This window comes from Oryctolagus cuniculus, chromosome 1 (genome assembly GCF_964237555.1).
Source record: "Oryctolagus cuniculus chromosome 1, mOryCun1.1, whole genome shotgun sequence".
NCBI lineage: Eukaryota > Metazoa > Chordata > Mammalia > Lagomorpha > Leporidae > Oryctolagus > Oryctolagus cuniculus.
The window spans coordinates 30793535-30819095 of NC_091432.1; the positions used below are offsets into that span (position 1 = coordinate 30793535).

The following is a 25561-nucleotide window of genomic DNA, read 5'->3' on the forward strand; positions in this document are numbered from 1 at the left end:
TGATACTTCTTACTCCCATCTCCCTGGTCCTATTCTCATAAATGAGAGGGTAAGACTTGAGATTGTTTTAGAAAACTTGAGATGTTTGTCCACAAAAGAAATAACAGTAAGAACATCAAAGCCATCCCCGAGGTACCCTGGGCTTAAAAATAGAAAAAGGACAGCTGTCAAATTCAAATATAGACCATACTAGCTATCAACTTTCCTCTAAGGACTATAAATGATGCTTTTCTCCAACAAGGTGAGAAATAGAATTCACCACAGATATTCACAGAAAATAGGGATTCCCAAGATCATTTCACTGGGCAAGATTTCCTTCCAGATCCTTCTACTAAGCACCAAAAGAACACACTTGTCCTCATGCATTTCCATAAACACATGCAAATCACCCACACAGGACCTCTCGGAATCTTTAATACAACTGTATCTCAGATCTGCCTTGTAAACATTTTGACCTTTTGGGCAACCTGACAAGTTAGCCTCTTTCTTCCAATTTCTCAATATTTGGCAGGTTTTCAGGCTCTGGGGATAAAAGAAACGATTGTGCAGATACGGAAGATGTAGTCAGTTACTGAACAGTCTTCCCTGTTCTGGAGAATGTCTCCACTAACTTGTCTGAACCAGAAGGGCTGACCACCAGCTTCTTACATGTGCTTGTAGAATGCTGAGTCTCCTCTTCATCATGATGCCCGGGATGAATGAGAGGAGGCTCTGGTTCCTGAGTCAGGCTTCGTCCTTGAGTACTGCTGCCACTTCTCTCTACATCTGTTGTGATGATGGTTAAAAATCACTGTGACTTTTTATCAACCAACCCTTAGTGATTGGGTCTTTCCATTAAAGAACATGCTATTAATAGTTGTATACCTAAAAATTACCTCTGAATGTCTACTCTCAATCATTTTGAGTGACTTCACTAACCTGCCTAGAGAGAAAAACCAATGGACATGGGATTTATTCATGACTGCTTGTTATTCCCTTGTAACCACTTTATCAAAGACAGCACCATTAACGGTTTGAGTGTATTCACTTTTATAATGAAGCAACATAAAATATATTGTGCCAAGATAGTATGATTGATAAATTATCCTAAACAGAATCGAATACCCTCATGAAAATTCATTAAGAAGTGTGATGAAACTAAATTTCCCATTGTGTCCCAAAGATCAGCTGTAGCAGCATCATTGGCTTTGAGTGGAGGGGAAAAAAAATCTTTAAATATGCATGACCCATTACCAGTCATCCTTGTAGTTGTCTGAAGCAGTACTTCTGGATTCAAATGGCTTGGGCTCCACTGTGTCCAGTCTCGATTCTGTTTTGTGTGGTCAGAAATCCGTGGTGTGATCAAAACTGTGGTAATGATTATTGAAGCAATTAGGAAAATGCTATTTCTTGAGCCTTCATCACTTGTTTTGCACATTTCTCCCTTCTGTGGTCTGCAAAGCGAGTCATCTATACCAGGCTGTATAGATGGGGGCGTGGGGATGGAAGGAAAGCAGAAAGGGCATTCAGCTCGATTCAGCCGTGTTGGTAAGCATCTCAGTGTCCTTTGCATTCTGTCACAGAATACCTTGCGGTTCAGAACGTGAGATCTGCTGGAGAGAGCAGCCAAAGAAGCTGCAGCAGCAAGAACAGTTTTGAGAACACCAGCCCCTCACCGAGGATAGGAAAGGACGTCAAGAGTTTTGCCTGTTTATGCGGTCTGTAGCAGCCGTCTGTGCTTGAAAGCTCAAGGGATGTGTTTCCCTGGCAAATGTGCTACCTGTAGATCCTCAGGTTGGAGAGCTAGATGACGGGAAGTTATATCATGATGATCATTTTATTTTGCTAGTAATTTTGGTTAGGAGAGAAACATCCTGAGCAGCCAGAGTTTTCTTGTAGATGTTTCTGAGAAAGAATATCTACCTAGAATAGCCATACGGGTTAGCTATACATTTCTGAATGTTTATCAAACAATATTGATATTCTTATCAAACATAAATGGATCATGAGCAATCCATTCATAGCCAATGGCAGGAAAACAAGATACATACATTCAGTAGAAAAAGGCCACAGGTAACCAACCACCATCATAGCAGCACACCGAAAAAAAAAAAAAAAAGGTACCAGTACCCTGATATTGTCACCCAAAACATGACAATAACACAGGACTGGAATAGGAGATGCACTTTACAGAAGGACCGTGACATAATCAGAATCAAATGCATCCTAGTTCTTTCAAACTTGATTTTGATATACAAATAAAAACATCCTGCTTTCAGAACTGTAATATTTCACAACATAAGAAGCGCAAGTTTAAATTACTAACTACATTCTTAATAAGCATTGAAAAGTACTAGCAATCATGTCTTTTCAGAAGAAAAAGGGCATTCTGTTGAATTACATTCATATGTGCTAAGCAGAGAAATGAAAATAGGCCAATATTAGACATGAAAACAAATAGCATGGCAGATTTTTCCCTGGTGCCTGTCCCTGCAACTTATTTGCAGGTTGATCTTTTTGGATTGATGCTCAAGGGAGTTTAGCTCCTCTAGTATCAAGAGCACATCTATCTCGCAGGGGCCACTTTCCAAGGCAGGCAACATCCTGAGCCTTAGATGCAGTAACAGTGAACCCTCACTGTTTTCTAGTTATTTGATTGTCATTCCAAAGTTGTTAAAATCAGTTTGCTTTTTCCAGAGACCAAGCTCCGCAGAGGTGTCCCAATTAAGAAATCCACTACTTTAAAGCTGGAAAATAAAAAACCTAGTTCATCTCATGTATTCATTGCATCAGGTCCATAAGGTCAGACTTCCAGCACTAAGCTATTTTTGGAACTCTCCATTCCTGGGTGCCATCCACTTGGGGATAAAACTGTCAGGTTCCAAAGGGATCAACAGGACTTGAGTGACCCAAGAGAGCTCATGGAACACCCCAAAGCCTTTTCTCTAAGGAAAAGCAGAGCTTTGATGGAGCCAGGTTCAGGCTTCTCTGCTCTGTTCAATGAAATCTTAGGTCATGACAGACATGTGAGGAAACAGTCATCTGGCAGCATATTAGTCCAACTTTGCACATTTTACAATTTTCAAGACATTTTCAGTTCAATTTTCATCTTAATGTTCTCAAAACATTTTATAATGATTACAAATTTGGATCCTTTATGCAGTGCCTTCCCTATTTGCCTGTAACTGGCACTGTCTTATTACAGCTGAGCTAACATTTGCCCTTCCCTTCACTGATACCCTGTCCATCTGTTAAATCTCCACTTAACTTAGAGACAAGTCCTGAGTTCCACTTCCCATCCTTTAAGCCTTTCTAGGGCTTTCTAAGTATTCAATTTAGGATCATCTGCAACTCATGAGTAATACCTTCCTAATTGCATTCTCCAGTTCTATTGCTCCAACAGATCATGAGCTCCATGAAAACAAAGGCTCTGGCTTTTTCCCATCACTGTGTTCTTAGCACCCAGCACAACAGGTACACAATGAGTATTTGTTATATACTTTAGTATGCCATTCTGTGACAAAGCTTGACAATTCAAAGAGACTTCCTGGGAGCAGACCTCACAGAAAAACAAAACAGGAAGACCACAAATCATTGGAGATTTTATGGAGATTTTTTTTTCCATTTTTTCTCCTAAAATGTTTTGGCTTCCATTCAAAAAATTCTATTTCCTCCTTGATAATTTCATCAACATATAACTAAGGTATAACCAAAGGTCCACTCATTTTTCACTTTAAATATTTCCCATCAAAGATACTATTGGACACCACGCAGATTAATCATTAGGCCTTGTAGCAATGGTTCTACTGTAATTGATTATTCTTACTGGTGCTGGAGATAAAATCTTCATCATCATCAATGCCTGATCCAGGAAAACTGAAGTGTTTGTCTCTTTCATCTTCATTTTCTTCATTTGGCTCCCAGCCTGCTGAGTTGGTATTTGAATCCGTACCTGTTGTGGTGACTTACGTTAGTGGTTGAGCTGGATGCCAAGCAACCCATTTGACAAAGGAAGAAAATCAGGCACAGAAGGTATAATGGATTTCCCAGTTTTAAGAAGAAAGTTTAAGAGAAAGTTGACTTATAGATCCCAAATTCTTATGCCCTGTTCTCTGAAGCTAATACGGACATCTCAAAACAATTGGCTGTGATCAAAAAACTGAACATGTATTTAAGAAGGCTAAAGGGATAAATATAGACATAACCATCCCTCTTCAAGAAATAAACGAACTGAAACAAAACAAAAAGGCCAATGGAACACCCCCATGCACTTTCAAATGAATTTACTATTAACTCAATCAGTATACGCCATTGAAACTAAGATGTCAATAACAGATGAAACTATTTCACCTCTATTTGCTTTGTTAGAACACTTGTAACAAAATCGTGGAATTTAAACATGTTAGTCACTCCTAAAACCCCAAGTCATGGTCACAATTTGCTGATTCTTTTGTCCTGATCTTCTGTAGCAACAAATCACTGTAGCTTCCATGGCAAATGGAAGATACATTGAAGTTCCTAACAACCATTTGGCATGGAGCAAGTTAGTCGGTTCACAGAGAAATCATGCCTCACATTCAGTAGATAAGTGTAGTCAAGATTTTGAGAATGCCTCACTTCATTTTGGATGCAATCACAGGAAAGGAGCTGGAAGACTGTTGCCTGTTCTCAGTAGTTACTCTACATGTCTCTTACTAAAAGGGTGTTTCTGCATATTGAATGGGATTCAGGCTATCTATGGGATGACTGCTTTTTTGTACTATTAGTGCCCTCCCCAAGAATAGTTTCATTGGTGCAGAGTGTATTGTGTCACATTTTAGTTATACTATTTTATTTTCACTTCAATAATTTTAGAATATCTATGAACACTCTTTCCTAGTCAAGATTTTGTTTTGTCATCAAGAAACATCTGCCCCCTTTTCACAGTCTCCAGATTAGCCTCCTCCTGGGCTATAATTCTAAATATTCTATAATATTTATTATATATTATTAAATTATATTAATATGAAATCAGCCACATTAAAATTAAGATGATCGCTACATCAAGTTCTATAATGTTAATTGTAGAGAAGAAATGAGAAGTTGCCGTATTAGTGCTCTAAAATCAAACACATAGACCTCATAGCTCATGATCCTTCTAAAGTCATCACAAAGACATGTGAGACCAGAATGAACTTCAGCCTTTAACAATATCCCACAGGTCAGTAAGAGTTATTTAAAACTGTCAAGAGAACAAATAAAATGAAATAATCATAATTCATTACCAGCCGCTTGTGGTGTTGTGTGAAGATGATTCTTAGACTCTGATGGTTCAAACCACCATGGAAGCCAATCCTGAACTTCTGGCTTCTTAGTTGTTGCTTCAAAAGTTGTACCTCTAGTACTCATCAAAGCTGTTGTAGCCGTGATTGAATTGATTGTTGAAAAATTAATTATCGGTTCCTGAGAAATAGTATTTTCTGTACTTTTACTCTATTCCCACTTGAAAGAATCATATATGCTGCATGTGGATGGTGGAAAGAAAGGACAAAAGCAAAGAAGTTCCATGTCCTGGGAGGCCCATTCACAAAACAGCAGAGATAGAAGGGCCTGGAATATCATTTGCCCCACGATCTTCATCTTTAAGATGAAGAAAGTATGCTGGCAGAGTCTGAAGTCAGAAGGCCGACCAGCCACGGGGAGGTCTCAAGGAGAGAAGGAGGGATCTTTGAGTTTGCAAGTCTAAAAGGTTAAAGAAAATCAATTTTTTTTTTGTCTCTGCTCCCATGAAGCCAAACTAGAATCTGTGGTGAGAATGTCAGAAAGATGGATACTCTCCCAAATATTGGGTTTAAAAAGCAATAATCTGAACTATGCAACAATGAGCTTATTCATGAAGTATTATTTTTGCCACCATCATAAAGATCACTTGGCAGAAAATTTGTGTATATGATTAATTGACTAGAAGTGTTGATTAAACTGGACCATTTAAGATCTCCAAATTTGAGAGCTAATGATTCTAAAACCCAGCTCTTTCAGAGTCCTAGCCCCTTGATATTCCGCATAATCTTTCTTGGCCCACCAATATCATTCTCCAATAATTTAGGATATGATATTTCTTCCAGCATTCACAGCAATCCCAATCTCAGAGAAGAACAACACCCAAATTAGAAGATGCTTTTCTACTTTTCTCCACTTGGGTCCAAATCCTTTAGCAACCTGGCCCATCGTCAGTTTTTATGTCAATACGACACTTTGCAAAGCATTTTGCATCTTGTTTTTTAGAAAATAGGATAATTAATCAGGAAAGACAGAGATTAAGTGACCCGATGATCCCATTAAAAAGGCCAGAAGCAAGAGTCTTGATTTGAAAGCTTCCTCCGACTGCTATTTCTGAAACCATGGATCAGAAGAATATTAGACAATAATAAACCAAAAACTTGAGAACAAGCCCAAGCAGAGGCTGAAAGTGTCATTGAATCCCCACATACCAAAGTAAGATGGGTTAGGTTTCTTTTTTTTCCGTTATAAAGAGAGCCCAGAATTGTCCCAAGATGAAACACTGCCCCAAAGATGTTTTCCTTCACACCCTTTTTCCTATGAAGATGAATATTATAAATATTTAAAAACTAGCATTTTCTTTATTCTACAACCTCTCCTCTCCCCAGCACACGCATAGCTTGATCTTAGTCTCTATGAGATGGCTATCATAACATCAACACTATTTTCCTTACATTGCTATTTGCGCAAACAAAGGATATAGTTTATCCAACATCTAATAAACTAAACAAAGGCAAGGGACTGTTTTCCCATTTTTATTATTCCCCTATACCAATACAATGGCTATTTATTTGAAAATACAGCCATATCCCACAGTGAAAGATAATAAATGAAGATATATGTGTAATCTCCCATTATACAGACTTTGAAACATCTCCACTCCCTCAAGCTCCAAATTAAAATACTTTGCAGGGATTTGGAGGTAATAGCCAAATACCTATGGAGCTTGTTAGAGTTCTGGACTCTGACGTGGAGTGAAAGGTCTTCTCCTGGGCTTCACAGTTTTTTAAATGTCTAAATCCCTAAATCAGCATTTCCCTCTATTTTATTATTATTAGTGTTGTTGTTGTTGATAGTGATAACTAGACTAGCAGAAAGTGGAAGTATGTGTTTTCTAATACTTATTCTTAGAGGACTTTTTTTCTGAATGAATCTCATAGTCAGAGCCTCTGAAGGAAACATAATTCAGATTCTACATACATGGTTCCAAAAAACAGCATTGAGGGCATTTAGGAGTGGTTAGTCAATTCCCAGATCCATAGGCCTCTCTGGTAGATAATAATAATGATGATCTTTCTCATTATTATTTATTAAAGGACAATGGATTCCCTTCTCCATAGTACTAACAGACCTAGCATTCAGAACAATTGATAAGCAAAAGACATAGCTGTTTACCTGAGGTTGCTGTTGTTGTGAGATCCTGAGTCTTAGGTTGTGAATTACCAAACCAGGACCATAGCCAGTTAGTTTGCTCCTGAGTTGCTGCATGGCTGTTTGAGTGCACAGTTGAAGTAACTGGATCAATTATGAAAATATAATTTAGTGAGATCCCCTCTAGAAAACCTTTACCCTCAGTTCCATCTATACATAATGTCAGTTTTGAATGAAGATTAGAAAAGCCAAGGCCAGTTTTATCTTTCCAGCCTCCTGAAGTCTCCCCCAAACCTTCCAAGAACCTCACAAATGCAAATTTCATAAAAACATCAATGCAATGCTACTCTTTCTGCAAACTGAACCCCTGAATTCAGCTCTGGGGATCCTTGCCTGTAATTTTCAGATCTGTTTAGCATCGTACCCTGGTAGCTTGTATTTCCAAACTCCATCCACACTCATTAACCTCAAGTTAAACTTTATACTTGAGAAAGAATTCGGCACAAGGGGTGTTCAACTTGTTGAAATCAGATAACCTATCAATCATTTTTTGTCACTTTTCATTCCAATCCAGTAGGTGTTTCTGGAAAAGGAAAAAAACTGTCAAACTAAGAACGACTTGGGAGTCTCCGGAATTAGAGGAGGAATAATCAGTGACATTGTCCAATTCTCAGCCCGTCCTTTCACTCTCAAGTTGGTCTTGAGTCCAGAATATTTTCCATAAGAACAATGACAAAAAGCATCAGGATAAGCCTCAAAGCCATTTGAGTTTTTAATGAATGAGATTTTAATGAATCGCTATAAGACACACACTCTTTTGAAAGTCTGATGCAGGGTATGGCCTCTCTCCACAAAATAAGTGACCCTACTTGTACACACTCAACGCTTGCCTGTTATTTCAGGTGGCTTTGAATATCTCATATAATTAAAAAAAAAAAAAAAGAAAGTTCATGAACCTCAGGTTAAAACTTTTGATTCTGTATACCCAAAGCCAACAATTGCTCCATTATGTTCTATACCATGAAGGATACATCAGTTCAGATCAGAGAGTAGAGATAGCTAAGCCAATTTCACCTGTAATGCCCCCGATAAATCTGAACATACCCCGGAAAATCCACAGAAACCCCATTCTCACCTGAGACACTTTATATTAGATGTATGGTCCCCACCACCTTCACTCTCAGGTACACAAGGAAAACAAGGCACAGCAGGAGAAAATCATCCAAGAGCAAGACAGAGTTCAGTGTTATTTTTTCTCTTCCCAAAAGGAGTTACATGACAGGGAAACATGGAAAAACTACTGCCTAGCAAACAGTTTCCAACTTTCCCCACCCAAGAAGGCCATGCCAAACCAAAAAAAAAAAAAAAAAAAAAATTCCTTTGACACCCAGAAGCCAAGGATATAGAGTGTTCCAAGGCAGAAGTCTCCTTCCTGAATTAGTTTTGGTTTCTTGATTCTGGAGAATTCCAGATCACCAATAGGAAGAGGCTGACGACCCTCCTGTGGGAGGGATCTTCCAAAAATAACACTTGCAATAAACAGTCTGCGGGAAGTCCAGGCCTACTCAGATGGAAAGTCAGCTCTTTCTAGCTTTCTCTATTGCCACCCACTAAGGATCCTTAAGAAGGAATGAGCCGGCAGGGCCAAGACGGGTTTCTCTGATGCACTCAGCCAGCCGGCCTCTTGACCTTGATCCCTGCACACATCAGGGAGATTGTGCACGCACTCCTCTCACTATGTCCCAACCTTCAGTCCAACTGAGATAACGTTTGGGGAATTTCCTCACTGGCCTTAGAAAATCTGATTCTACCCAGAAACTTATCAGTGTTTTTCCCAGAATGCTACACTCTGCATTCAGGTTTCCTCCTGGTTGGTGTCCTAAGTAACCTTCTTCATGTGACTCCATCTTCTTGGCGCTCCCACAGTAGTTCAATGACTCTCAGGTTAGCCTTCATCTCACTCTGGCAGACAAATTCATCTCTGTACTCCTTACCTAGTAAAATTGACAACTAAGTATTTTGGAAGGAGAAAAGCCACTTTTTTTTTCTTCTCAACCTAAACCCCAACTATGTTTTGGTTGCGTTCCACAGCAATCTGTTTCCTGGACTTTCGCACTAGTATATTGCATCCATGCAGGCGGGTCCAACTCTGAGCCCCAGAAAGTAGAGCAGGGGCCGGCACAAGGGCCTCCAACATTGGTTCAGTGAATAAGCACCTCCATAATTCCTACGTCCCTTCAGTGCAACTTCATCATTGTGGTTGCCACTCGATCCCAAGCATTAGAGCTGAACTGTTACCTAGGAGGTCCTCCAAAGATATCTAGTGACTAACTTGGGCAGAAAAGGTGCAGTCCTTGAGATGTGCCGTGGATGTTAATAAAATATGCCAAATGCCTTTTCTAAGACACATGGGAAATAATAAATAATGTTTTATGTAGGCTATTTGAGGCATGGATCTTAACTCTATCTTATCCCCACAAGCTGTACTTTATCAGGGTTTTCTTCTTTGGCAAGAAATGCTACCTTAGGGCAGACCTGTTCTGCTTCCTGCTGAGACCACTAACCACTGCACTTTCTAATACGTGACAAAACTGCACGCCCTAATGATAGGCACTTTGAACACGGTTACTTTCCAAAGGCAGGGAACCCAAGAAGGTACGAGTAGCCAGCAGCATTGCCTGCTCAATTTGCAGAAGCCTCTTTCAAAAAGAGTTGCCCATGGGACTACAAACAAAAAAGACAATGCCGTTTCCAGAGAACCAATGCCCCAGGGACTCATCGGCAGGTTGAGAAGATCTGCTTTCTGAAATGCTTTTAAGAATCTGCAAGGAATGACCAGAAGCCTCAATCCTGTTTGCACCACCCCCTCAGCAGAGTGCTAAAAGAAATTTAAACCACTGTCAAGCAAATAATCACAAATGAAATAAGAGTGCTGCGGAGGTTTCCCTGGCCTCTGGGTGACAAGGAAGAGAAAGTCAGTTGGGAGTTGGGAGTATTCGCAAGCCAGGAAGTTTCTGCCACCTTATTTGGAAGCCAGACTTCCACCCCTCTGGAGCCATAGCCAGGAAAAGAGAAAATCCACACCATACTAGGAAAACCACTCAAGATACAGATGCCTTTTTTGAATTTGAATAATCCTACACAGGAAGGAATGTAGCCAATCTGGAAGCCTATTTTAAAACAAAACATAGGGGGAAAGCGAAGGAGGCAAGAGGGAGACCTGAACGTTTTTTAGCAGGACTAGAGCTCAACGGGCTACACTGCAAAGCCATCTAATGCAGCACTGCCATCCGCCCAGGCGTGTGTTACTCAAACACGCCACGGAAACATCAGGAACCTCCCCCAACGGATGCTACACAGAACTCTTAAGCTCATTTCATGTGATCAGAAGATTCCTCCAGATACGTTTCCATAGACCAAAAGCAATAGGAATTATTTGGTAAATCAGGGTGGATGAACGTGCCAGAATAACACACAGTCATAAAAAGGAGCGAATGGAGTAGTGTGCATACCCCATGATTCCAATTTTATGAAAACAATCATATATTGGTGATCAAGAAAAAGAAGGAAATATGTAAAAATGAAAATGCTCTGTGGATCAGGTTTGAATCCCTACAATATTCCCTGGGGACGGGAGAATAAGGGGAGTGCATCTTCAAGAAATACTCTCAATATGACATTTCTGATCCCAAGTAAAACAGTGTAGAGGGAAAAAAAAATTGCAGGCAGACATAATCGATGCCCAGAGAGCACTGGCAACCACGGTAGCCCACCTTTTCCAATGATGTCACCTGTACCCAGATGTCTCGAGACAGGGGACAATCAACACAGCAGTGCATTTGACACAGGAAGATGGAAGATGTTTTGCCAAGGAACTGCTATTGGAAAGAACAGTGATTCATGCTCCTTACTGGTAGTTGGAGTACTGTCCGAGGGAATGTCGTCGTCAGAGGTTGGGTTTGTGGTGGGAAGGTGAGTGTGGAAGATGGTGTAGTCTCCGAAAGTGCTCCTTTCCCCGGGAGACCCACTGCTCACGTCGTCATCAGTAGAGTTGCTGGGATTGATGTCCTCAGGGTTTGTTCTGTACTCGCCTTTCTTGCTGTAGCGGGTGCCATCCCGGTTAACAATAGCTGGGAGAGACAGAAATCGCCTTCAGAGCTTTCATAGATGATGTTTTTGAATATAGGAAAGACTGTGGATTATGGTGGAGGAGAGTGACTTGGAAGTTTTCTTTTTTATTAAGAGAATCAGAGTCTACCTATCTGGTGGTGGGATACAGCAGCTGACGCACTAAGAAAATGCTTCCTTCCCCGGCTCCCACCTGCCCTGGAAACGGCCAGGAGAAAGTAGCTGTAGTGGGGAGTCCCAGGCCTGAATCCCAGCTTCACACCGCTCTAGCCAAGCTAACTCTGCAAGCTTCAGTCCCCTTATTTGCAAGGCAAGGATATGTGGATGTGTTTGACATGAACATTATGAGATACAATGCAAGCAAAATGCTCGGCACATTATGAATAACTAATAATATATCTTTTAGTATTGATAATAATTAAAATATATTATTAATAACTAATGACATATGAAAAATATAGTTGTTCAAATGAGAATTCTTTCACCTAGCTGCCTACTTTCCCCTCTGCAGTACATGTGTGATTTGTTGCTGCTAATTCCATGTACTCCAAATAGGATTTGAAGCCACAGACTAATAGTCTCAATAGGGAAGATACATTTGCAAAGCCATGAAGACTTTGATTTTTCTCTCCAAGGGGCAAATTTTGTCAAAGAGAACCTCTCTACTGCCAGCTAGGACTTCAATGTGTCTAAATATTGACTAGAGCGTTTTCCATCCTCTATGAAACCCAATCTTCAAATTAACAAGCGCGGATGTACATAAAGATCAAAATCTTTGGTTTTGCAACAAGCCAATGATTGGATTGGATCAGAAGAGAGAAAGAATGAATTCATTCACTGTTCCTCCCTGGAAGTATTTGCTGCCTTCAAGTCTGGGCCATATGCCACACAAATGTGCATTTAGTGGAAATTACTTTCTGTTGTGTTCACTGTTAAGTCTCAGGGTTCCTTTTGTCCACCTATTTTGCTTTCCCAAGTGCAGCAATTAATAGAGCACAGTGAAATAAAATCCAAAATCTCAATAATCTCTGCAGACAAAGAGCTGATGAGGAAATGTTATTGCCCACAAACTCACTCAGGTCTGGACTTTGGGAGAGATTTGTGGAGACCAATGAAACCAGAGAGGTTATTGATCATGTACTATAGACCAGGCATACATTAGATATACTTGGAGTTTCACAGCAATTGTCATACATTGTTCCACTGTGCAAATGAGAAAACTGAGGCTCAGAGAAAGTAAATGATTCCTCCAAGATAAGAAAGAACTAGAACTTATCAGGCCCAACTAAGACATAGGTCATATGACAACTATGACATTGGTCATAGGGTGGCCCATGGTGATGTGAAAGGTCCCTTCCAACTGGAAGGCCCAGGCCCAGGATGATTTCCTTACCTAACACTGGGAGGCTGCATTTTTACAGTGTACAAGGATTCTCATCCCCCTAGCACCACCATCACCATGCCCATGCACACTGTTGAGGCCTGGCTCAGACAAAGCACATTCAGACTTCTTCTTCACTGTGCTATTTCCACAGAAATGAGAGCCAAAAGCAGTAAGATCCGGGTTAATAAGCTGACCTATTTCAAAATTCCAGTTGAAGGGCGAGTGGTTTAGTGCAGCCATTAGTACATGACTTGGGGTGCCCACACCCCATATCAGAATGTCTGGGTTTGAGCCCCAGCTCTGCTGCCAGTTCTAGCTTCCTGTGATGCACACCCTAGGAGGTAGCAAGTGATGGCTCAGATGGCTGGGTCCCTGCCACCCACGTGGGAGACCTGGATTGACTTTCTCGCTCCTGGGTACTTGGAGAGTGAACCAGCAAATAGAAGTCTCCCACATCAGGGGCAGGGACCAAATGACTTGAATCATCTCCCCTGCCTTCCATCGTAGGCATTAGCAGGAAGCTGGAATTGGGAGTGAGGCTGAGACTTGAAGCTCAGGCACTCTGTATGAGATGCAGGCATCTCAACTCCTACGTCAAACACCCACTCAGTCCCCTGACACTTCTGCATCCTCTTCAATAAAAGGGAGTGTGGCCCGGGCACACAGCCTTCAGCAGCTAGGAATCAAGAACATTATGCAATTTTTCTTATATTTAAATGTACTTTTAAAATGGCCTTCTGTTTATTAAGAGAAATGTTGGTTTTTTGTCTGCAGTTTCTTTCTTTTTTAATAAAAAGATTTATTTTGTATTTGAAAGACAGAATTACAGAGAGGCAGAGGTGGAGATGGAGAGAGAGAAAAGTATTCCATCCACTGGTTCACTCCCCAGATGGCTGCAACAGCCAGAGCTGCACTGATCCAAAGCCAGGAGCTGGAAGCCAGGAGCCAGGTGCTTCTTCCAGGTCTCCCACACAGATGCAGGGGCCCAAGGACTTGGGCCATCTTTTACTGCTTTCCCAGGCCATGGCGGAGAACTGGATCAGAAATGGAGCTGCCAGGACTCAAACCGGCTCCCACATGGGATGTGGGCACTGCAGGCAGTGGCTTTACCCACTATGCCATGGCACCAGACCCAACAGTTTCTTTTTAAAGCTTAGTGTATTTTAAGTAGAAAAGAATGGCTCAATGAAAGCAGAAGTACCAAGTAAATGATAATACTGTGTAGGAAGGTAAGAGTGATTCTGAAATGTATCAAGTCTGAGAAAGAACACATTGAAGCAAAGCAGACAGTAGTTTCGAGCCACTGCCGGACTAGGGGAAAGAACACTGAATCTCAACCAATGTATTCTATTCGAATCTAAACCAGAGGGAACACACCGGATCCCTTTCCTAAGAAGGTGATCACAACATCAAGGTTAGAAGAGACACGTACTTATGGTAATTGGTCCGTCAAAGGCTTTGGGCAGGTCTGTGACTGCAGTACAATCTTCTTTGAGTGGAGCTGTGGAGTAGAAAAAAGAAAAAAGATCTTGAAAATCTTAAGCAAAATACGTGCCCCTCCCCAGTCAGTTAGGGTGGAGTTTTATTATAACTTATCCCAAATAATTTTATTGTTTTCCTGATATTTAATAAGTCTATTAGGAACTCCCCTGCCCTTTGTGATGGAGTTCTCTGTTTTGATTGAATTTCTGGAAACTTACTACTCCCACCCCCAACAAACGCATCAATTAAGAAATATACATGTTCCATATTTGGTGCTGTACAAGAGGTGCCAATATGAGCATGAATTAGGGAGCATTTGGTAGAGAAGATTTTTTAAAGTTCCTGCTATAAAAGTAATGGGGGAGCATCACTAACTTCTGTGAAAAATTAAGAAATGTACGAACTGTCTCAAGAAAATCATCTGAAGTCCCAGAAACCTCCAGAAATGATGGGAAAACATGGCATATACATATGAACAAATGCTTACCAGTGTAAACAGCATGACAACCCACAGGTTAAAATGGGACAATCCACAAAGAACGCAATTGATCAAAGCATTTGAAAACAAATGACTCTCTAGTCTCTCATCAAGGCATCCATTTATTTAATAATTGATCTCCCTAAGTGTCTACTCCACAAAGATGTCTCCTGGACACCTGTGGCCTAGGTGCCCAGAATATTTCCAAAGACCCATCATGGGCATCTCTTTCTCATTTGTCCATTTATCTTCTCCTCCCTTACCTCTTTCTTCAGGAATGAAGATTTCTGCCTGTGCCTCGGGCCTGCCTGATCACCCACAAGTGCCACTGGTGGCCCTATGAGTGGCTCTGGGAGAAGCCGTCTGACAACTGGCCCTGAAAGTTCACTCTGTGTGCCACCTGAAGGGTCTGGCAGACTGCAGAGAGGATGGCCTCGCTACCCATCCAGGTCAGAGTGCTCACTCAGTTACCAGACTCTGTGCTGAGAGTCCAAAACAGAGACAACTTGAAGGTGGTCTGGATATTTTAGGAAGGTTGGATCCACCCATGCATTAATGCTTTAATACTGTGTGTATTTGCTTAAATGTAAAACAGAAACTTAGGGGGCTGTCACTGTGACATAGAAGGTTAAGCTGCCACCTGCAGTGCTGGCTTCCCATATGGCACCAGTTTGAGTCTCAGCTGCTCCACTTGCAATCCAGATCCCTGCTATGTGCCTGGGAAAGCAGCAGAAGATGGCCCCCAAGTGGTTGGGTCCCTGCCACCCACGTGGGAGACCCAGAAGAAGCTCCTGGCTCCTGGATTTGGCCCGGCCCAGTCCCGGCCATTGCGGCCAATTGGGGAGTGAACAACAAATGGAAGATTCTCTCTCTTTCCCTCTCTCTGTATTTCAAATAAATAAATAAATATATTTTTTAAGAAATATAAACCTATTTGTTAGATTGGTTTTTACAGAGTTGTTTCCTGACAGAAGAAGGAAGAAGGGAGGAGGGATGAATGATGGATTGATGGATGGATGGATGATGGATGGATGGTGGATGAATTGACAGATGGCTGGAAGGATAGAGGCAGGCAGATTATTATCACAAAGAAGGCTGCTACAAGTGTTTTAAGTGTCCTACTATAAATTGTTAGATGCTCACAACAATGAACAAAAATACAATTTGAACAAAAGAGGTTTTGGTTGCTTCCCGGTAACTGGGAACACTTCCTAAAGACAAAGAAGGTGTCCTTTGCCTGATATTTCTTTGGCCTCATAGTGAAAGTAACTGGCAGCTTTACTCACTCAACTGGGAAAAAAGCAGGCTTGAGGAAAAGGCATTCTTGCAAATCCTGATCTAAAAGATTTCTCAGAAGGAGTCTTGTCTAATAGAAAGTCACCTCCTGGGGCCAGCGCTGCGGCACAGCAGGTTAAAGCCCTGGCCTGAAGTGCTGGCATCCCATATGGGCACTGGTTCAAGTCCTGGCTGCTCCTCTTCTGATCCAGGTCTCTGCTATGGCCCGGGAAAGCAGTAGAAGATGGCCCAAGTCCTTGGGCCCCTGCATCTGTGTGGGAGACCTGGAAGAAGTGCCTGGCTCCTGGCTTCTGGCTCCTGGCTTTGGATCAGTGCAGCTCTGGCTACTGTAGCCATCTGGGAAGTGAACCAGTGGATGGAAGACCTCTCTCTCTATCTCTGTCTCTACCTCTCTCTGTAACTCTCTTAAAATAAATCTTAAAAACAAAAAGAAAGTCACCTCCTTGGTGAGGCCATTCTTCACCATCTGATTTTCGTTATTGCCCTCCACACCTGTCACCATCACGTCTTCTTGTTCTCAATTTGTCTCTTCTACCACTATCTTGAATGATCTTGTCCATTTCACCTCTCAATGGCCAACTCCTGGAACTCAGCCCCCTCCATAGAAACACATAAGCTCCCCAAGATGATCTGTCAGCTTATCTGTCTTGGCCAGATCATTTATGTGCAATGGGGCTAGAGAAGCATTTACTAAATATGTGTCAGACGAATTAAAAAGGAAAAAAGGACCAATATCATTTCCCAAGGGTCCATTCTTCCAGTAATATTAACCCCCAAATGGTCTGCGGATATAAACAGCTCATGTAGCATTTAGATAAAGCCTTAAGAAGTAACCAAAGGAAGTAACACACAGAGCTGTGCATTTCTTAAAGCATTTACTGCATACTTACATGACAGACCATGGAAGAAAAGGGACAGAACATGTTTCTGTCCCTGCCTCTGAGGGATTCTCAAGTTCGGGGGGCAGGGCAATCGTAATTACAACTTCTTTGGCTTTTTACAACTTTCAAAAAAATTTCCTCCAAATACCGAGTTTCTGTATTTCATTATGAAATAAGAGCATAGAGCCAACCTGGGAGATTTGGGGGAGGTCCCATTGTGGGTGTCTTAGGGATTTTACTGGAGATCGGCCTAACCTAGGAGATGCTTCTGATGTTGGGACACTACCCATTGCCAAAAACAGGCCTGGAAGTACGGCTGGAAATGGAAAAATCTCTCCAAAATTGATGCCAGGACTGGGATCATGGCTGGGGATGGAACATCTCTCCAAAATCGATGGCAGTTATGGAATAGTCTCCCCCAAATGCAAATACGAGTGCAGGTGACAGTACAGCATCGGGGGTTGCCAGGAGGCAGGTTGAATACAGAAAGGGACGTGTCAGAAACAGGAGGAGAGGTTGTGAATGAGGAGAGCGGTTGTTCATGTAGACTCCCTTCACGCCCCATTTCACCTAAACTTCCACAAAGAACGTCAAGTGTGGCAGGGCCACTAACATGGACAGTGACCCAAATGTGCAACTAACTTATTCATGCTCCCATGTCAGAGCGGGGGCTTCGGTAGACTGCCTTTCATTCTGGTTAATGAGATGGCAATGCTGGGAGAGCCAGCCTGGCAGGGATCCTGGAGCCTGAAGTTAGTTAGAAAGACTCCAAGTGGGGCTTCCTGCTGGGCCACATTTTCAGAAACCTTGGCTTCCCTGCACAATAGTCAAGAGAAATGCTCATTGTTCAGTCCAGCAACTAATCGTGAGGCACCCCATGCAAAGGCACCTTCTGCAAGACTTGATGCATCCTTGGTACCCTGTAAGCATTCCCAAATAAATGAAAGAATGGATAAACAAATAAATGGAGGACCTACTTGGTAAGGCTACCTTCTCAAGAGAACGAGGCATTCTACTGAAAGCAAGCATTTTAAAGGAACTAATTCGAGTCAGTTTTTCATGCTGTTCATTCAGAAGTCACCAAGCTCTTGTTGGGCCTTAACCATGGAGAGATGAGGGAATAAGAAACACAAAGTCTTTTCATGATCTGCCTTATTATTTCTTTTCAAGCCACAGGCTGTGCTTTCCAAAAGTACCCCTAACATTTAAGGTTACAATCTGACTGGCTTTGATCCCCGTAATCAGTTCACAGGCAGATGGTGCCACTGGGGAGTGAACACCTGCTTCCAGGTCTCTAAGTTCAGGTTCAGGGCCTCCCCAACAGATGGTTTGCATGGACCAGCAGCTCATCAGGGTCTTTTTCTCACTTAATGCCCTGTCACATGACTCTATACCAAGACATTGTGAATTTATTTAACCTCATACTTTTAATCCTTTCTCTACTGTCAGTATTTTTCATCTCATTGCTTCAACAACGTTGTTAACTTCTTTAAGACAAGAAATCCAACTCTGGTTCTTACTTATACTCTGCCTAGCACATTACTGAGCACATAGAGTCAATCAATACATTTCTCTTTAAACTAATATATATATATATATACACACACACACAAACATATGTGTGTGTGTGTATACATATAAAAAGTAGCCCATCAACCCTGATTCAACTTGTTTGGTTAAAAGAATGTGCAGATTTTATATTCCACTACCGTAGGTAAGATCTGTTTGCATCATGCAGTTAATCCCTAAGTCACTCTCCGGCTCTAACACCTCCTCCCTTCTTCAGGAACAGCTGAGTCTAGGAAGATGGGCCAGGGTTGCCTTAAGGCCCCATCTGCCCCTCCATGGGGAGGGAAAGAGAAGGCTCAGTTTGAGAAACAAGAATTTAGATTGTCGGCATTCAAAAATTTGACAGGTATGGTTTTGATCTTTATCTAAAGACCCTGAAGATGCATGATGCAAAGAATTCTTTAATTTTTCTGGGGGCTGAGTTAGACTTGTAAGCATGAGTTTCCAGATTAACTGTTAGAAGCAAATCTCAGGGACGAGGAAGAAGCCTAGCCGGCAGCCCAGCATCTACATCTTACTTAACATAGCTTCTTCCTTTTTTTTTTTTATTTGACAGGTAGAGTTATAGACAGTGAAAAAGAGAGAGAGAGAGAGAGAGAGAGAGAGAGAGAGAGAAAGGTCTTCTTCCATTGGTTCACCCCCCCCCCCCCCCGCAAATGGCCGCTACAGCCGGAGCTACACCGATCCAAAGCCAGGAGCCAGTTGCCTCTTCCTGGTCTCCCATGTGGGTTCAGGGGCCCAAGCACTTGGGCCATCCTCCACTGCCCTTCCAGGCCACAGCAGAGAGCTGTACTGAAAGAGGAGCATCTGGGACTTGAACCCGGTGCCCATATAGGACGCCGGCGCCGCAGGCAGAGGACTAACAAAGTGAGCCATGGCACCGGCCCCAGCATAGCTTCTTTTTTTAAAAAAGATTTATTTATTTGAAAGGTAGAGAGAGAGAGAGAGATGCCTTCCATCCATGCCTTCCATCCCCTGGTTCATTCCCTAAATGGCTGCAATAGCCAGAGCTGGGCCAATCTGAAATCAGAAGCCAGGAGCTTCTGTCAGGTCTCCAACATGGGTGCAGGGGCCCACGGACTTGGGCTATCCTCCATTGCTTTCCTAGGCATATTAGCAGGAAGCTGGATAGGAAGTGGAGCAGCCAGAACTTGAACCGGTGCCCATAAGGGATGCCAACACTGCAGGTGGTGGCTTTACCGGCTGGACCCCTTAGCTTGGCTTTTTATTCTCTAGTTTTCTCATTGGCTGGATAGGGGACCTTCAAGAGGATAAAGGGCCTATTGCATATCCCCTCATCCTTCCCTCCACCTTCCAAATTTAATAAATATTCTTAGCAAAGCCAGTTGGCCTCTACCCTAAACTTCTCCTTAGATTCACATCACTGCCTATTCAAAACCTGTAGTGACTTCGCCTCACACTAACAATGAGTCGGCCTCCATGAGGACTGTGGAAGAGGCCAAGATGCTCTCGTGTTCCTGGCCTTGCACTGGCTCCTCACTCTGCCCGGGGCTTCTCTCCCTCACTGTGATCAGGGCTCCCCTGAATGCCCCTCCTCAGAGTCTCTTTCCCTGGCCACGCTCTCAGAAAAACAGCTTCCCCAGGTCTCTTTCCCTCAATGTTCGTCATGCTTTTTGGTAGTTCTTACATCATGCTATTGACTTTATATGAGGTTTCTCGAAGTTGTTTGTTTATTGTTTCCATCCCCAACCATGGAGACAGGGACCTCGCCTCTGCTGCAGAAATACTCAGTGAGCATCTGTTAAAATGAACGGAAGCTACATGAATCCCTACTAGAGCCGAGATCAAACTGCTGCCAAAGGCTTGCATTGCAAGAGCAGCAAAGAGACAGCCCGCCAGGACCCACCTGAGGCATTGAAGCAGTACGTGTCGTACTGGGAGGTGTTGGAGGTGAGGATGTACACCCCTGTGTTGTTTGCCGCACAGATGGAGTTGGGGTGGATCCGGGGGATCACCACGTGCCCCTCAATGAACCCATACCTGCCAAAGAAACACAAGAGGCTTCCCATCACACTGAGAACCGACTTATAAAAAGTGATCTAATTGAAATATCTAAATAGAATGTTTTAACTTAAAGATTTTTTTAAAAGATTTTATGTATTTGTTTGAAAAGCAGAGTTACAGAGAGAGGGAAAAACAGAGAGAAAGGCCTTCCATCTGCTGGTTCACTCCCCAGATGGCCACAACGGCTGGAGCTGGGCCAATCTGAAGCCAGGAGTCAGGAGCTTCTTCCAGATCTCCCACGTGGGTGCAGGGGCCCAAGGATTTGGGCCATCCTCTACTGCTTTCCCAGGCCATAGTGGAGAGCTTCATTGGAAGAGTAGCCAATTGGGACACAAACTGGCACCCTCATGGGATGCTGCTATCGAGGCTGAGCCTACTATGCCACAGCACCGGCCTCAAATAGATTACTGATGAAAGAAAAACTTTCTTTCAAATAGAACTTATGGTCAGACACGTGGAGTTTCTTTGAACAAGCAGAAGGTAGTGTGAGTTACAGAAGATGGAAGTTAGGATGGCAGATTCACTCCGGCTGCTGCTGTCTTCCTAGAGAGCGCAAAGAAAGACTGGTTCCCATAAAAGAAGAGGGGCTCTTTATCTCAGCCCACACATTTCAGACCCGCCTGCTTTCCATCCACTCCTCTTCCTTCCTGGATTGGCTTTTTCCGGTGAGTCCTCTACTCCACACTCTTTTATTCTAAACATGAAGCCTTGCTCCTATGATGAGCACAGGGTGCAGTTTATCACATGAGCAACCCAGGCGTAATTCTATTGCCAGTGACCATCATTCACATGGGAGTCATACCAACCAAGCAAGGAGAAAGCAATGGCTCATTTGGTTTAGGAACTTTCCAGAAGCAGCACAGAATAACCCTAAGCCGCTCTCCCCACACCAAGGTACCACTTGAGGGCATGTCACAGGTAGAGGCCCTTTCAGATGCAACATACAGAGACTGAACTCTCTAGCAGGATCCTGGTGTCTACATACTCACTTATTACACATTTCATGCCTCCATAAATGAGACGTGGGCTGAAAAAAATACCATTTACAATGGAAGAGGTGGTGAGCTGGAAGTTTCCAGGCACACAGAACTCATCACATTTATGTCGCAATGGTAGCATGCATGACTAATTCCTCATCTGTATGGACAGACTGGTTTCCCCAGAGTCTCCTTAGTGTGGTGGGGGCAGGGACACAATTAAACGTGAACAAGTTTTCATAAGTCAGAGAATTGCACCTAATTAAGGTGAGGCAGACAAAAAAAAAAGGAGCTATTGAGGCTCTGTCCCTGTTACGAGATTCTGCTGTATGTCCTGTGGCAGATTTATGAGTCCTAGCTACCTGAGGGAGATTATGGAAATGAATTTTGCAACACTTGATACAAGCAATGGGTGAAATGTTAGATTTTTTTGGCATAATTTTTCCTTCCTTTTTTTCCCTCAAGAATACTCCTTGGTGAACCTCTCACAAGATGTGAACAGGTATATATGACACCAACATTCTAGAGTCAAAAACATTCCCTTTGCGAGTTGTTGCTGAATATCCACCCCATCACGCTGCCTCTCTGTTTGGTGTGTTGCACTATAGATGAGTTGGAGAGATCAAGGTGTCCATGTGGTGTATGGCATGTGACTGTTCACAGGGAGGAAATTCACATTCAGCTCTGCCCTCTGCCCCTCAGCCCTGCGGGAGGACTTGGTCATCAAAATCTTGTCCTGGGCTCAGACGAAGCAGGACTGGGTCCCAGCTCCTCTGTTGAACTTGTGTGGCCCAGGCTGAGTTCCAGAACTTCTCTAAGCCTCAGTGACTTTATCTGCAAAGTGGGATAATAGCAACTCTTCAAAAAGTTTAAGGCTTAAGGGAGGGGATGTGGCCAAGAAGCCAGCAGGGCTTTCAGCTTCAAAGTGTTTGATGATTGGCCACTGGCAATATTAAGAGTTCCCTTTGTTCTCAGAGAAAATGTGTTGTGCAAGTATGCCTTGTCTGTGTTCCACAACCAAAAGCCAATCTACTAAATCCACTTTGTTAGCCTAGTGGCCCAGTCAGGGCCATATTTAACCAATTAGACTCGGGAACAGAATAAATGGGCTTGCTAATTGGCCTTCCTTCTGCAGTCTACGGCTCCTGTAGCTACCATAGGGATCTCCCTTTCTCTGCTCCTTTTATATTTTCCCCACCCCACTCTGAACACACACAGATGTTTTTATGGTTAGAGGGTGCTGTCCACAGACCATTCTTTGATGATGGAACTTTCCCACAATCTGTGTCATCCCAGAGAGTAGTCCTTGGCCATTTGTGGCTAATTGAACATTTGAAATGAAGTACTAAAGTCTTAATATTATTTAACTCTGGTTAATTTAGACATAAGTCACCACATGTGGGTACTGGCTACCATATTAGTGCAATTTAGGCTAAGGATGATTCTTTTCTCTTTCAGCAAAAGTCACAGCCCCTGCTTGTAATGTGGGTGCATGCCTCTGTAACCAAAGGAGGACAGAGATGCATTGAACTTGCACTTGATGGCTTCCATAAAGGGAGCTGCAGCCTGGCTTCTCAAGAACCATCTCTGGGAGCCGGCGCTGTGGTGTAGCAGGTTAAGCTGCTGTCTGTGATGCCAGCATCCCCTGTGAGTGCCAATTCAACTCCCAGCAGCTCCACTTCTGATCCAGCTCCTTAGTATTGGCCTGGGAAAGCAGTGGGGGATGGCCCAAGTGCTTGGTCCCCTGCACCTGCCTGGAGATCCAGAAGAAGCTGCTGGCTCCTGGTTGAGCTTTGCCTAGCTCTGGCCATTGTGACCATTTTGGGGAGTGAACCAGTAGATGAAAGATCTCTGTCTCTCTCTGTCTCTCTGTCTCTCTCTCTCTCTCCTGCTATAACTCTTTCAAATAAATAAATAAACAAATCTTAAAAAAAAAGAACTACCTGCGGGTACACGTACATTTGTGTGTTAAAGAGAAAAGGGAAGTGTGTTACCCAAGACATTGCAAAAGCAGAGTGCCTGACAGCTGCAGGCTGCAGTGGAAACTTCTGAGCAGTTGTTGAGATTACCCAGGCTTCCTTTAGTAAAAACAAACCAAACCAAACACTTCACCCTGGCTGTCACCACTGTTTGCTCTTTGTGTGCACACTGGCCACATAGCCTTTAGAAATTCAAAAAATAAAAAAAAAAAAAAATAAGTCCCTTGCCTGTGGTGATTATCCTGGGGCAAGATGGTTTGGGAAAGGCTTTCTGGGGTGCTGAGATGGCTGTGAGCCCTGTGAGGGCTCCTAATAATAATAAATCTTTGTATAATATGTCCTACTAACTTCCATGTCCTTTTATTTACCTTCTCAAACCAAAGCAACATAGAAGAGAAACCAAAAGAAAAAGAGTTGTTTGAGAAATATGCTTTGAGCCACATCTTGCAGGGTCAAGACTCAACCAGCCACATACTCGTTCTAAACACTCTGATCTGGCTCATGTTTTCCTGTGGTTCTGATAATGACACTGCATGCTCTTCAAAGCCAGGAGATCTGTGGAAGCATATTAGGCAAGTAGATGTCAACCCTTACGACCCTTACTGGTTCCCTCTGGACTCCCCATGTATGATTCACAAAGGTGTCTTAAGCCGACTTTAAATTCCAGTGGCCATACCGGTTCCAGATTGATGTGTCCAAATTAATAGGTGGGGCCCACATCTTGAGGCAATAATCCATTCAGCTGTCAGGGAGGAGATCTGCAGTTCTAAGCCTCACCCACCCTGCACCCAGGCTTCCCCCAGTAGGGGAGCAGGTGATGGTGTCTTACCTGCAGGTCTCAAACCCCTGGTCCAGGGCCTTCTGCATCTGAGCCATGGTGGGCAGGCTGCTGTTGAAAGCCTTGCAGAGGTCAGCTGCCTCCGTCCGAGAGATGCTATAGCGACCATTTTTCTCCACGTGGAATACACCTGCATAGCGGCAGGTGATATTCAAATCTGTAGATGAAACAGAAATGTTAGATTCATTTGCATAATCAATTTGCATAAAAATAGATGGATGGTGAGGAGTTCATTCTAAGGTAGAGTCTTTTAAAAGCCAAATAGGCTACTCTGCCTGCCAGAGCCTTCAAAATTCACTCCAGCTTTGCAAAGCCCAATTATTACATAAAGCTAAAATCTGAAGTAAGACATAGGAAAAAACCATCACTCCTACATTCTCTCCCAGGGTTGTCATTCAGTAAGGTTGATTACAAACCATGGATCAAAAACTCATGGAAAACTTGCAACATGCAGGGATGAAGAAAAACGTCCACTGCTAAAAAAAAAACTGCAGAAAATATTTCTGCAGTACCTTTTACCAGTTCGTTTACTGAATACACACTCCTGTATATAACATATGCACACACATATAATATATACATACATATGCATATCCATATGCTTACATAGTTGAAATAGTACTGTTGAAATAGTTTAGTACATAGTTGAAATAGTTTATATTTAGTTTGAAATAGTACATAGTTGAAATAATTTAGATTTGGGAATCTTTTTCTATTTTTTTTTTAAATTTTTTTAAATTTTTTAATTTTTTAATTTTTTTAACTTTTATTTAATGAATATAAATTTCCAAAGTACAGAATATTGATTACAATGGCTTCCCCCCCATAACGTCCCTCCAACCCGCAACCCTCCCCTTATCCACTCCCTCTCCCCTTCCATTCATATCAAGATTCATTTTCGATTCTCTTTATATACAGAAGATCAGTTTAGCATATATTAAGTAAAGATTTCAACAGTTTGCTCCCACACAGAAACATAAAGTGAAAAATACTGTTTGAGTACTAGTTATAGCATTAAATCTCAATGTACAGCACACTAAGGACAAAAATCCTACATGAGGAGTAAGTGCACAGTGACTCCTGTTGTTGACTTAACAAATTGACACTCTTGTTTATGGCATCAGTAATCACCCTA

At 42.5% G+C, this 25561-nt stretch overlaps 1 protein-coding gene across 13 annotated transcripts in view; it reads right to left on the reverse strand.

Moving 5' to 3' along the window:
* The window catches only part of CD44 (CD44 molecule (IN blood group)), a 92248-nt gene that overhangs the window by 30384 nt on the left and 36303 nt on the right, over positions 1–25561 (reverse strand). For 4 of the 13 annotated variants that reach the window (XM_051825938.2, XM_051825937.2, XM_008269684.4 and 1 more), the window contains exons 2-10: positions 24418–24583; positions 20475–20608; positions 14334–14402; positions 11301–11519; positions 7414–7533; positions 5244–5372; positions 3806–3931; positions 1234–1347; positions 649–765 (exon numbers count right to left, since the gene is read on the reverse strand). In XM_051825938.2, the coding sequence (XP_051681898.1) occupies positions 649–765; positions 1234–1347; positions 3806–3931; positions 5244–5372; positions 7414–7533; positions 11301–11519; positions 14334–14402; positions 20475–20608; positions 24418–24583 (1194 nt within the window). The remainder of the gene's footprint in view (positions 1–648; positions 766–1233; positions 1348–3805; positions 3932–5243; positions 5373–7413; positions 7534–11300; positions 11520–14333; positions 14403–20474; positions 20609–24417; positions 24584–25561) is intronic. The other 9 variants (XM_002709051.5, XM_008269729.4, XM_008269711.3 and 6 more) reach the window with 6 other exon arrangements.